The sequence below is a fragment of the Balaenoptera borealis genome, assembly GCF_965194805.1.
Source record: "Balaenoptera borealis genome assembly, chromosome: 20".
NCBI lineage: Eukaryota > Metazoa > Chordata > Mammalia > Artiodactyla > Balaenopteridae > Balaenoptera > Balaenoptera borealis.
In genome coordinates this window covers 629,587-643,286 of record NC_138879.1, presented here as the reverse complement: position 1 = coordinate 643,286, position 13,700 = coordinate 629,587, and the positions used below count along the sequence as shown (strand labels likewise).

The following is a 13,700-nucleotide window of genomic DNA, read 5'->3' as shown; positions in this document are numbered from 1 at the left end:
ATTTCAGAAACAGCTGGACTAGAGCCTTGGGGTGCGGGGTGAACCTGGGTGGTGCCAGCGTGGGGCTCACCCCCTCCTCTCCCCTGTCTCTGAAAGGTACAAGTTGCTGAACCAAGAGGAAGGTGAGTACTACAATGTGCCCATCCCAGAAGGTGATGAAGAAGGAAACGTGGAGCTCAGGCAGAAATTCGAGGTGAGGAGACAACACAATGACTCAATCACCTTTCCGTTTAGAAAGCTTCACTCCAGGAAGGGCCAGATTTTTGTGATCACACGTCTGGAAGGCAGACAGTCATTTAAATGTTAATCTTGTTCTTTATGTAAAGGCATAAATGTTGCGTAATCACCTTCCTTTTGCAAGCTGTTGACATTCTGTGGCTTTTATTGTTTAGAGAAAGGAGCTTGGAAACAGCCCAGAAGTGAGCGTGGTTGGTTCCTGTGTAAGGAATCGGTTTGGTATCAGCGGGGAGACGGCCCCGGTCTAGCCTCCTCCAGGTGGGCAGGAAGTCACCTGGGCCTTAACCTGGGAGGCTGTTCAGGTGTCATTATCAGGCCAGAAGCTTAATTTTCGCTGCAGATCATTGGGAAAGGCAGCTCTTTCTCATCCTCCCCTTGAGTATGTGTCTGCCTTCTGTCCCGGTTTTGTCACCTGCCACCCCCCACCTCCCTCTTTCTCCTCCTGTCGATCCCTGCTTCTCACTACTTAGCAGACGTCTCGGCCTTTCGTGAGCGTTCTTTCCTCCAAGCACCCGCCTTACGCTCCAAGTCGCAGCTTTTCATTTCCCCCGTTTCTCTGATCACCTGCGCTGGCCGCGTGAGGGACTCGCTCCGGCAGCCCCCGGGGCCCCTGTGCCTGGCCCGTCCCTCGGGACGCGTTCCCGTCCTGGGGCTCGGTAGGGTGCCCTGCAGTTCCCCCACCCTGAAGAGGTGCGCGCGTGCACACACGCGTGCACAGAGACCGCGCCGTTGGCGCCAACGGGCTGATGCTCCTGTGTGCCTCCTCTTCTTGCTCTGGTTTTCTTCTTGCAAATAAAGTTCCGTCCCAGAGACGCATACAGGTCATACCCAGAGAGACTGAGTTCCAAAGGACGTAAAACACAAGAATGTTCAAAGTGCTTCGTCACCGATACCTGGTCAAAGGGCTGTTGATGGCCAACACTTAAGGGCAGGGGCTGCGAGCCTGGGTGCTCTTGGGAGCGTAAAGGGGTGAAATGCGTCCCCGAGAATATAAATAAACGGCGGTGACGGCGGGCCTCCGGGCGGGTGGGACGGCGCAGGCGGCACCCCCACCCCGGGCCCCAGCCGCCGGCGGGCCGAGCTCGAAGCGGGTCACGTGCTGCCGGATTTTCCAGTTCTTCCAGAGAAGCCACAAGGCCAGATTTTCACATGGCATGTTCTGATCTGGTTTAGTATCAGCGGCCAATTACAGCTTGAACTTTGTGTGAGTCACACATGTGTCTATTGCCTTAGACACAGGGACGATCCAGCCAGTGAGAACCAGCTTGTAATCTCTGCTCTCAAGAAACAGAGGTGAAGTTCTTTGCGAAGAGGCTTACGGAAGCTAGAGGCATTGAAGCGCAAGGCTGCCCGCTAGGGTCTGGGGGCGCTTCGGGGGCCTCTGCGAGGCGTGCCTCTTGTCTGACTGCTTCTTCCTTCCTGCCACCATCCATCCCCCGGCTCCCCGCCACAGGAGCACAGGCGCCTGGAACGCTGCCAGGAGGGCTGCTTCCCTGACCCTGACCCTGTGCTCCCCGCCCCCTGAGAAGGGAACCCTTCTAGAGAGAGTGCCGGGACGGAGGGGAACCCAGGGGCTAAGGAGACCCCGCCTGCGTCCCGCGTGGCGTGCAGGTGCAGGTCACGGGCCGTGGGGCTCAGGGCCGCGGGAGGTGCGGGGCGCACCTGGGGGAGGAGGGTGCTGGGGCCTCGCGCCGGCGTTGCTCGTGGCAACGTCTGAGGCTTCTCTTTGCTGGTGGAAAAACACTGACGCACGTTTCAGGCTTCATTTCCGTGGCTTCCTGGTGAGTGACCTTCCTGTTGTTCTGGGCGGTGAGTTTAGCTTTTTACAAAGGTCAGCGTTCCAAACTCAAAACAAAAACAAAATGACCTGGGCCAGAGGGCTTGATGCTGGAGGGCAGCGCTTCTCTCCGGGGGCGGGTTAGGGGCCGCGTGCCCTGAGCCTGGCGCTGCCCACCGTCCTCGGCCCCGGGGGTGTGAACGTCACAGACCCGGCGGTGGCGTCGCGGGGTTTGCTGAAGGGCCTCCCCCGTCCAGCTCAGTGCGCACTGTGCCTGGGGCGCCCGGTGGACCACGCTCCAGCCTTTCCTCTCAGCGCCCTCCGGCTGTGTCCCCAGGCTTTGCCAGTCACCGCGGCTCACTTAGGGCATTTGTAAAGCGCTCTGCAAGAGGCTGCGTGGGAAGCCGCTTGACGGCGTCACCGAGATGCTGAGAGTCTGGGGACACCTCTCGTGCGGCCGTTCAGAGTGGGCAGATCGGATTCTAGGCAGGGCCTCGATCGTCCAGTGGTGGGGTCTGGAAATGGGGAAGTTGCGGGGCTCCCCCGGCACCAGACTGCTGTGAGCCAGGCTGTGAAGGCCAGGTCCACGTGGGGGCAGCCCTGGGTGACAGCCAGCCTGCCCGGACGGGCCCCAGTGGCATCAGGCTGTGAGTTAGGACGCTGCCTCTAGGCGCCCCCGTTTCGTGCCTCTCAGCCCGCAGCCGCAGCGGGACCCCCTCCCAGCGTCTACAGAATCCCCTCTGTTCCCTTCCCTCCATGTAACACGCGCCGTCGGGCTGGCTTTCCACCCCACTGCTCTCCCCCACTCCCGCTCTTGTACAGATACTTTCCCAGTGTGATTCAGCTGAGTACAGTTTTCTTTAAACTTTCAAGTTCCGTGGTGAGTCAGGATCGGCTGAAACACAACACGACAGTTAGTCTTGTTAGGAGCAAGCCTTCCTCAGTGGGATTGTAGAACCTCTAGTCTGCAGGGTTATTCTTTCCGTGTCCAGCTCTGTTTTCTAGGGAGAGTTAACTCAACTCTGGTTTTCGAATCCTTCCCCGGAAATCAAAAGTCATTGTCTTATGAAAGAAAAATCAAAACAAATGAGCGTTTACAACTCAGCCACTGCACTAGTATTTATCTGGTCATAATATGGGAAAAGATTTCAAGTTTATTGTTGATTCTAGAGTCTTGGCAAACAGAATGATCAGTGAGTGAAGCTCTTAGGAGCCCAGGAGAATCCCAGGACGGATGGAAATGACCTTACTCTGTAATGTGTTGTCCCACTGGAGTTCGTCTGCCTAAAAGTCGAAGCCAGAACCTTGACTGTGACATTCACGGGCAGCGCATCCGTGGCCCTTTAACCTGTTCCATGTTTGTCTTCAAATAAAGTACACGTGGACCCCGATTCACAAACATAAATTATATATTTGTTCATTTGTTCAGTAATAAGGTTTCCAGCAATGAATAAAGCAAACCGTCCCCCCATCTGTGGAGGTTAGGTTCTGTACCTGTGAGCCTTGCTTCAGATATTTTTGGGAACGATGCAGGAAGCATATTGGGAAATCAACATAACCCCCTGTGCTGGCCAGTGACCCCCTGGACCTCCCGTCGCTGTTGACATCCAGGTCTCCTGTTCCTTCCTCCCGCTTCTGGGCCCCGCTCCCCGTGGTGAGGCTTGTGGTCAGAGGCCGGGAAGAGGGTCTGCTTTCCCTCAGAGGTGATCCAGTGATGGCTTAGCCGTGCTCAGCAAACTTTCCGTGAAGGTTCCCATGGTAAATACTTCCGGCTTTGCAGAGCACGGGGTCTCTGGCACAACTACTCACCTCTGCCTTCGTAGCATGAAAGCAGCCTCAGACAAGATGTCAACAAATGGATTTGGTTGTGTTCTAACAAAACGCTATTTACAAGAACAGGTGCCAGGCCAGCTCCAGCCCGTGGGTTTCCAGCCCCTGGCTCAGCCCGTGGACCCTAGAATCAGACCTGGTTCTACCATTTATTAACCATGTGACCTTCCTGTGTGTGTCCTTCACTGTAAATGGGAATAATAGCTGTATTTACTTCACAGGATTGTTTCGAAGATTAGTCAGTAGGGAAGTTCTAAAAGCGTATTTATGCAGTGTTAGCTCCTAACGTCTTCCTCCTCTATATGTTTCATTGCAAAAACTAGGTTATCGAGGGCACTTTTTTTTCTAACTTTAGGAGCTTCCCTTAAAAAATTTAATTTTCATGTTGCAATCATGCTGTAAATAATGGGCACGTTCTAAGTTCTGTAGACCAGCCGTATGATGAAATAGAGGCCTAATGGTAAGAACTTTATCGCCATTTAAGAACATTGTTTTTATGGAGAGATCTGTCCTCTTTTACATTGACATGGATTTCTGGAACGTAATGTGTGTAAATTGGGAACTTCGTGTAACTGGCAATGGATCGGATCATCCCTGGACAAAACAGGGCTTCAGCAGTTTTCAGGGGAGGGGAATTCTCACGCCGAGGAGTCAGTCTGCGTGGGCGCTTCTTCAGGGACTCGGTTGAGGGTCCTGGTTCAACACTCCAGGTGAGCACATCTGGAAGATGCTGGCCGTAAGCCACCGGGAAGGAAGGCAGGATAATCACCAGGAGGGTGGCAGCTAATGACTCATTAGGCCAACAACAGAAAGGGCACGTCATCCACTCCCACGAAAGCCCAGCATCTCTGTGGGTGCCATGCTGCTGTTCTGATCTCTTACAAAATCTGGGGTCTGAACCTTTCGCATCTTGAGCTATGCCTGGGGACTTCTACACGACATTCACCTTACCCGTTGGAAGAAAGGGTATCTTCTGACCACGCCTGTTCCTCGTTGAAAACGTTTTCCGAGGACCTAATGGCATTTGTCCGTTTCCCCGGTTATTAGTGAGCTGGAGCATTGTTGCCTTGTGTTTGTCAGTCGGCTGACTCTTCCCCGCAGCCAGCTGGGCCATGTCTACCTGCAGAGTTGGGTTTCTCCCAGAATCAAGAAAATGGGAGGAGGAAAGGGGAGGCGAGGAAGAGGACCACTTCCCTCCCTAGGGTCTGATGCAGAGGCCTCTCCTAAGGCCTGGCCCCTCACCCCTGGGCAGGGCATTCTCACCAAGACCAGCCCTGCTACCCGGGGAGAAACCGAGCCAGAAGAGCTGAGAACCTTCGTCAGGTTTCCGTCCAGTATCACTGCCACTACCTCTTATTTGTATTTTGATGACTCTCAGGTACCGATGGGCTTTAAAGGAACTCATTTCTACCTGTGGGGTTGCTTGTCTCCCACACATGTCGTTACAGTTATTGGAGAGTCTGAGGTTTAAAAAAAAAGTCAAGCAGCTTTCCTCAGAGGAGGCCTCACCCTTCCCTTCTGCCTGATTGTCGTGGATTCATCACTTTCATCATTTGTTTTAGATAATTTAAAAAACAACATAATCAGAAGCTAAAAGCACCTTCGTCTCCTTCTCTACTTGCTACCCATCTTGCTCCACTCCGGCGTAAGTGAAAATCTAATATTAAAAAAAAAGTTAAGAAGCAAAACAGACGCACCCATAGCAGAATTAAGACAGCTCAGAGGCCACGCACTTTGGGCTTTGTCTGCGTCAGAGTATTTCTGTTGTCAGAAAATAATGGAAAGTAGTGCCCCAGGAGAAAGCTGGCAGGTGATATTTCATAAATAACTCCGTGGAGTATAAGGATTCAGGAAAACAAGATGAATTTATTTAAATTGCAGTGTGTGGGCTCCCTGTAGGGAAATAGTTTTAAAGTGCTATAGAAGAGAGAGAAATTGATGACCATGTGTGAAACAGGGCAGTTGCTCGTGGGGTGTGGTCTTGACCACCATCTCCCATCGTGTCCCTTCAGGGAGCAGGCGATAATGGCTACGCTGCAGGCGTTTTCTGTGTTGAGCACGGGTACCGCTTTCCTCTGAGAAGTGGTATTGCCTCGTGTGGTTAAGAGCCCAGCCCTGGAGCCCTCCTGCCGGGGTTCACATCCGCTCATCTCCATCCCACTTGTCTGAACTTGGACAGGTTACTCAGGGCAGGGTATTCTAGGAAGAATATACAACTTGGAATCGTTCTCCAGGCCTTCACATCCTGGCTCTTCCACTTACTAGCTCTGGTGACGTCGGGTGAGATTCTTAAACTCTCTGATCTTTATAGTTTCCTTGTTCATGAAACAGGGATGATAGTAGTACTACTTACTGAATTGCTCCGAGGATGACAGCAGTTCATTTGTGTAAGTTGCTTAGCCTGGTCCCTGACACAGAGTGAGTGCTCAGTAAGTGTTAGCTAGGACTCCTTTTTGCTTTTATCAAAGCTGATTATATGAAAAAGACATTACCTATTCAAATTGAATTTTGACTTACGTTTATAAAACTCTGAGACTATATTTATGTGTGCAAAAGAGGTGCTACCAGAAGGCAAGAGCGTTCCAGACCCCTGTTTGAGTATTAGAAACATTGTCAAGGCCTCACTCCTGAGAAGAGACCGGTGCATTGATTGTGCCAGCGTTCACAGCTCTCCGGAGGCTGAGGCTGAACTCTCGTTCTCCCATCTTGATGGTGTTTTCAGAGGACGGGCTTCCCAGGCCGTCTCTTCTTCGGCTGTTTCCTGTGGCACGTGGCACGTGGCACGTAGCTGCACTTTCCCTTACCCTGAAAATCCTCTAGGGCTGCACTGCCCATTTCAGCAGCCACTGGCCACACGAGTCCATAGAGCATTGAAAATGCGGTCCGTCTGAGCTGAGACGTGCGCGCTGTAAGTACGAAATGCACCCCGGATGTCAAAGGCGCAGTAAAAAGAAGAGAACGTAAAATAGCTCATTAGGTCCGTCTGAGCTGAGACGTGCGCGCTGTAAGTACGAAACGCACCCCGGATGTCAAAGGCGCAGTAAAAAGAAGAGAACGTAAAATAGCTCATTAGGTCCGTCTGAGCTGAGAAGCGCGCGCTGTAAGTACGAAACGCACCCCGGATGTCAAAGGCGCAGTAAAAAGAAGAGAACGTAAAATAGCTCGTTAATAATAATTTTTATGTTGATTGTATATTGAAATTATATTTTGGATCTATTGGGTTAAATATACATTTAATAACTCTATTCTACTTTGTGTTCTATGCGTTTATATGTTAGTATTAAATATAATATTATTGGAATGAATTTCACCTGTTTATCTTTTTAATGCGGTTACTAGAAAATGTAAAATTACGTATGTAAGTCACATCTGGACAGGGCTAGTCTAAGACATTCCTCCCAATGAAGAAAAACAGTTCCTTGCAAGATGGGGACTGAAATGCAAAACCCATGACTTTCTGATGTACAGTATTTTTCCCGGGCTTAAGAAATCAGTTGTTTCCAAGAGACTTGGATTTCAGAAAATAGATTCCCTCAAGATTCTGAGCCCATTATTGGGTGCAGATAAGTCTAATTTTTTTGCATGGCCAAGTAACTATATTAGAGACAGGGATATAACAAAGCTGGGGTGATATTTGAGTTATCTAGTAATTTAATAATACACATTTCTAGTAATAATCTCAAAAGTCGCAATGAAATCTATTGAGATTTTCTGGTTAGTTGGAAAGTTGTGAGCGGAGGTCAGACATCCAGGGAAGTGAAGGGGCAGGGCACCTCTGGCCTGTCTTCTGAACACAAGGTTGTCTCACGTCTCGGATTGTAGTAAACATGTGACCTGAAGACTGGGATCCCGGAGCTATGTTGATTTTAACAGGTATTTTGGAAACAGGTGATACTAGCTTTTTGTGGCTGAAATATTTTATTTGGAAGACTTGTTTGAATAGATTCTACAGAATGTCCACTGGTCAGAATCTAAAGCTGGATTAGCAATGGCTTCTGTCAAAATAATGTATGAGGTTGTGTCTTCACAGCTTTTTGTATTTGTGACCATTTGGTCTAAACCCAAAAAGAAGCCAAGATAAACTTGATCCCCATGGTGCACGAGAATGAACTGCTTTGCAGGATCTGTGCTAGAGCTCCAGAAACCAGGATCACCCTGGAAACTCTGCATATGCCTCAAGATCACATATGTATCTGTTCTTATTTATTCTGGGGAAACGTTTTGAGATTATCCTTGTTACTGATTAACAACACGTGCTCTGATTACGATTAGAGTTAAGGTATTTAAATCACCAAACATGAGACTCAGTTGCTAGGTTATATGTGGAAAGAGCAACAAGCATTCTTCTGTTTACTGTTGTTGAAACTGGATTTTCCAAAAGCCTCCATTGTCTTTGAAGACTTTAGCTAATTCAGGATATTCTTCGGATGGGAAAAAAATAGTTCATTGGAGACCCTCAGATAAATTGTAGCTGTTTGTTGATTTGATCTGGCCTGCCACTGTTACTATGGAAACCTGAGTACTTTCAGATGACCTTTTGGACACAGAACAGAAAATCTAAGTGCCCTGATACGGATTCTGCTTTTTTCCCACCTAAACGGCTTACATAATTACTTTCTGAGCTGTGTGATGTTAAGAGGGGAAAAAAAATCTATAAAATGTACATCAGGTAAAAGAGATTTTATTTTAATCTTTGAGCTTCGGTTCTGTCTTAGGAGTAAAATCTTAAACTAAAATGGGACAAGGCTTAGCGTTGGAAACCGTTTTCACCCCTCCGTTAGATCATTGTAATGGGGTTAGCCCTGCCCCTCAGCAGAGCAAACTCCAAGGAAGCCTCTGAAAGCAACTGCACAGAATTTTTATTAGTCTGTGGGGGAGGGTGAATGCATTTATATTGCAGCATGGCAACATGTTTTCAGTATAATTTATCTTATGGAAGTGATTTTGTTGGGATACCAAAAGAAGACAGTACACCCCGGTCATCTGTTCCATCCTCATGAATTCCTGAAATGACAGAAAAGCTTTGTGTTTGTAACCGTGGAGGTGGCCTTGTGGCCTTGTGTTGCTGGTTGAAGAAACAGGGCAAACCTAGTACTAGGAAGTGTTAGCAGCAGTTATCACGTGTCCCCAGGCCCTGGTCCCCACAGGGGATTCGCGGGGACCAGGATGCTTCCCCCTGTTGACAGGGAAGGGAAGGAGGGAAGGGAGAGCCAGTGTCCGTCGACATGACGTAGACATGATGCATGTCTTTATCATGCAGTCTCGAGCACCTGATGAGTGCAAGGCCCCTAGAAGAGAAAAGCTGGAATAAGGATAACAGCACACTGGCCGGTGTTTGCTGTCTTTCCCAAGGAGCATAGCCTACAGGGAATTAGGATTGTGGATCCCTAGAGACATGATCCCAGGGTCTCTGAAGGGAGAGGTGACACCCTGGCGCTCTGGACGCTGGCAGCTCCACGTCTGCTCCGTGGACCAGCAGCACGTGGGGGCTTTAATGTTAAACACGTCCACGTGCGGGATCTAGGCGGCTGCTGGGGGTGAAGAGCACAGCTCTGGGTCAGGCCGTCCGGGTTCGGAGCCGCAGAATCTCAGACCCCGTCCTGGACTTGCACTGGGTCAGAACCTGCATTTTAACCACGTCCCCAGGTGATTCGTGTGCCCGTCACAGCTTGAGACACGCCGGTGGAGAAGACGTGACCTGTTGACTAACAGGTAAACACGTTCAGATTCCAGGGTGTTTGCGGTGAGGGCAGACTCCAGCACCCCAGTATCCATAGCAAGCAGCACGGGGTCACAGCCAGCCACGTGTCCGCTTCTTGTCTTTAGTATCTCATTTTATTTTATTTTTCAATTTTATGGAAGTACAGTTGATTTTCAGTGTGTTGATTTCTGCTATACAGCGAAGTGATTCAGTTATATATGCATATATACAAGTATATATATGACCTTTCTGTGTATCTAACCTGTCCACTTTTAAATGGTGGGGGAGGGGCTTCCCTGGTGGCGCAGTGGTTGAGAATCTGCCTGCCAATGCAGGGGACACGGGTTCGAGCCCTGGTCTGGGAAGATCCCACATGCCACAGAGCAACTGGGCCCGTGAGCCACAACTACTGAGCCTGCGCGTCTGGAGCCTGTGCTCCGCAACAAGAGAGGCCGCGATAGTGAGAGGCCCGCGCACCGCGATGAAGAGTGGTCCCCGCTTGCCACAACTAGAGAAAGCCCTCGCACAGAAACGAAGACCCAACACAGCAATCAATCAATCAATCAATCAATAAGAATGTGAATTTCTAAAAAAAAAAAAAAAAAATGGTGGGGGAAAAATCAGAGAAGAGTAATATTTGTGATACTTGAAAACTAGGTGAAATTAAAATTTCAGGGTCCACCGACTGTTAGCGACACAGCCACGTCCATTCATTCCCTTGCTGGCTGTAGCTGCTTTCAGGCTACGACAGCAGAGCTGAGTCATGTGACAGAGACTAAGACCCACGAAGCCTAAAATACATGTTGTCTGGTCCTTTTCCAGAAAAAGTTTACTGGCCCCTGGAAAGATGGAATAACGGAATATCAGAACTGGGAGGGGTGTTAAAATCATCTTTGTTGATGGGAAAACCAAAGCACAGAGGAATTTAGTTGAGCTCGTGAGTAGCAGGACCCAGCTCCCATCTAGCGTAAGGCTTCTCTCCCCTGTCCTGGTCCTGTTCCCCCCGCACCCATGACGCCCTCCCCCAGGTGTACGCCGTGTTCTTTCACGCATCTCAGAACCTGCTATGTTCCCTTGGAACGACCCTCCCTCCTCCACTTGCCTGTCTCCGGCTCATCACATCCTACCCCAGCCCTTATATAATCCTCCAGCCTTTTAAACTGGCCCGACGTTTCCTTGTGCAAACTGAAGGCCGTTCCCTTGCTGGACACACCTGTGAGATGTGTCACCTTCAGGTGTCCAGAGTAAGAACCTTGGGTCCTGCTCTGAATGCTTTGAAATCTAAACGTCAGGCCCGCGAGGAATCCACCTTTCCCTGGCTTTTGTCGACGTCGCAGGGAGGGCGTCTGAGCTCAGGTGTGTGTCTGGGAAGAGGAGGGAAGCCGCCCGGGGCCTCGGCCGCGCTGCAGTCCACCATCTGCCTCTGCTCACACCCCGGGTCCCTCGAGCACTGGGGCGAAGGCACGCGTGCGATGAACATGGTCACCCTTGGAGATGGACCAGCTCCTTTCCCACCCCGCTGGTGGGCTCCAGAAATGGGTAATTCTGGGCCTTTCCCGCTGGTGAATCCGGCCTCTCCTCGGGGATAGGGAGCTAAGACGTGAACCTTGTTGCTAAGGACGTTGCTGAGTTGTAACGGGATGTGAAAGCTTCTACCGTGTCTCCACTCTGTGGGTAACAGTCCTGACCCTCTCTCCTTAGCCCACGCCCGGCAGCTAACCTAGACGACTCAGGCCACAGGTCAGTTCTTTGTCCGGCTCTCGAGACGCTGATGCAGCCTCACCACTGAAAAGATGGTGACTGGCTTGGTGTCACGTGGCAGGAACGAGGCCTGGGGACACGGAGGCTTCAGAGGGCTCACCACGGCGGCTCCCAAAATGAGGCCCAGGAGCCTGTGACCGGGGTGCTCTCGGGAGTTTTGTTTTGCTTTTGCTGATGGTTTTGTTTCCATGGATGCGGTCGCCTTGCCTTTCAAGGCCTTGGCCTTGGTTGTTCCTCTTCCCAGGCATGAAACCAACAGACAGGTGGGGTCACGGAGCGTCCTCGCTCAGGAGCTGAGCGAATTCAGCACTGCTGTGTCTTCAGCGCGTCATTGAAAACCAGGTGGTTAACATTTAGGCTAATTGCAGCCGACACTGACCTTGTCCACTTTGAGCAGGGACACTTTGCTTCCTCCCCGCCCACCCTGACATCCAGGCGTGCGGTCCAGGAAGGCTCCCTCGGGGCTCCTGCAGACTCTCTGGCTGATTGACTGCATAAGCCTTTCCTTTTATTTTTCTTTTAAAGGAGATTTGGGTTGGTTTGTTATAGCCAAGCTTGAAACAGCTTAGAGTTCTTTCTGGGTCCATTTAAGTCTAAGAATAACTGCCCGGTAGCGGCTGGAAGGCTGCAGGCTGCACGGTGCTTGCACAGAAGGGTCCCTGCTGGGGGATTTTTGTCCGCTGCCACAGATGGAAGTTGGAGGTGTGACCCCCTAAAGCTGTGTCACCGACGTCCCCAGGCATCTCAGCCAATCTGGAGACCTCGCTACCTCGAGGTATTCAGGCAGAGATTGGGCAACTCTATCAGAAGCTACAGGAGAGAAAGGCAAGCTTAAACTTCATCCGCAGCTCTTTCCAACACCAGGATTCCAGTGAGAATGTTTTGTTTCTCTTGTTAGTTCCTTTTCATCTTGATGTGGATTAAGATCTCTAGCCTAAAACAGAGCTTTGGGGATTGGAATAAAATGCCCTATTTTGAGAATAATTATAAATAGATTTGTGATTACAGATTTAAAGGGCCATAATTATAAGATGTAATAGAAGATCATTGATCCAGACCTGTCGAAAACAGGTGTGAAATTCACAAGCTGCCCAGTGTCCTGTCTTTGTGGGCAAAGCCTTCCGAGCACAAAATATCATCCACTTGTCTCTAGTCCCCTCTCTGCTCAGGATCAGGGCTGTCGTGACCCTTTCAGGCTGTGGAATTTGGGTTCAGAAAATCAGCCTCCCTCACATTTTCTCCCAGCAGCTGACCCACACGCTGTATGAACTTGGAGAATGAATCCCATGACTGCTTGTGTAGAATTCTCTGTTAAGATGGTCTCAGCTTGCTTTTCTCACATTAGTACTTGAGAAAAGTAAAGTTTTCCAGTCATGATGGGTTATTTTAGAAGTTGAAAGGTGAACGAATGTCCGCCTGAAGAGTCAAACCTGGTGGATACCTGGCGTTTGGTCAACCAGAACTTGGCTAACGAGTTGCTCAACGCTCTTATGTTTCGCCAGTAACCTTGGGCCTTCTGAATCACCAAGAAAAAGTACATGTTGTTACACATAGTTTTAGTGGCAAGTGGGTTTGGTTTTATTCTCGTTGATGGAGTAACAGCGATCTGTGTATAAAGCGACCTGGTAACTGGCTGTTAGCACCGCAAACACTCGACTAACCAGCACCCCTGTGTCCAATCACTCCATCCCGCGGATTGGCCGAAAGCAAAGGAAACACATGAACATTGTGGAGCTGTTGCCATGATGCCACGTCTGGCCACACAGGCGCCATGAGGAAGAGGAGAGAAGGGTCATGGCCCCTGTGGTTTGACACGGTTCATTGGGGAAGGGTTAGTTCCCAGCCCTGCAGGGGCCACGGCAGACCTGCAGCCGCAAGCGCCGAGCGCTACGCGCCTGCCTTCCCGCCGTCTCTCCCCTGCTCTTTGTCTGCGTCGTCGGTGGGGCCTGCGGTGCGCGGTACTCACTTTGCCGTCCTCCTGTGTAGCCAGCACTTGCCCTGCTAACCCCGCGGTCTTTCTCCCTTTCCTGCCTTTCCCTGGGCGTCACATCCGCCTCTTAGAGGCAGTGCTTCCGTCACCCTGTCCTCTCCCGCCTTCCCTCCCACGAAAACGTTTGCCCGCTTTCTGTGGCCCCCCTGCCTGAGCCCCCAGCCGTGCCCCCCCCTCTGAAGGATGCACTGTGTGTCCTGATAGCTAGAAACTCGTGCCCACTGTGTCCTGTCCAGACGGCCATGGCGCCCCAGCACGGAGAACGCTTGTGTGTCGACCACCCAGAGGATACTCCAGTCCTCCCCCATCTTCAGATTAGGTGCCTTTAAAGTTTTGCCAGGGAAATAGTGAAATCTCCTATGAGTGATTCATGAGAAGTTCAAGCCAATTTGGAAAGCAGCACA

The 13,700-nt window shown here is 50.5% G+C and overlaps 1 protein-coding gene across 5 annotated transcripts in view; it reads left to right on the top strand.

Annotated features, from left to right (window-relative positions):
- The window catches only part of PRKCA (protein kinase C alpha), a 365,760-nt gene that overhangs the window by 290,172 nt on the left and 61,888 nt on the right, over positions 1–13,700 (top strand). For all 5 annotated transcript variants that reach the window (XM_082371752.1, XM_082371750.1, XM_082371751.1 and 2 more), the window contains one exon: positions 97–193. In XM_082371752.1, the coding sequence (XP_082227878.1) occupies positions 97–193 (97 nt within the window). The remainder of the gene's footprint in view (positions 1–96; positions 194–13,700) is intronic.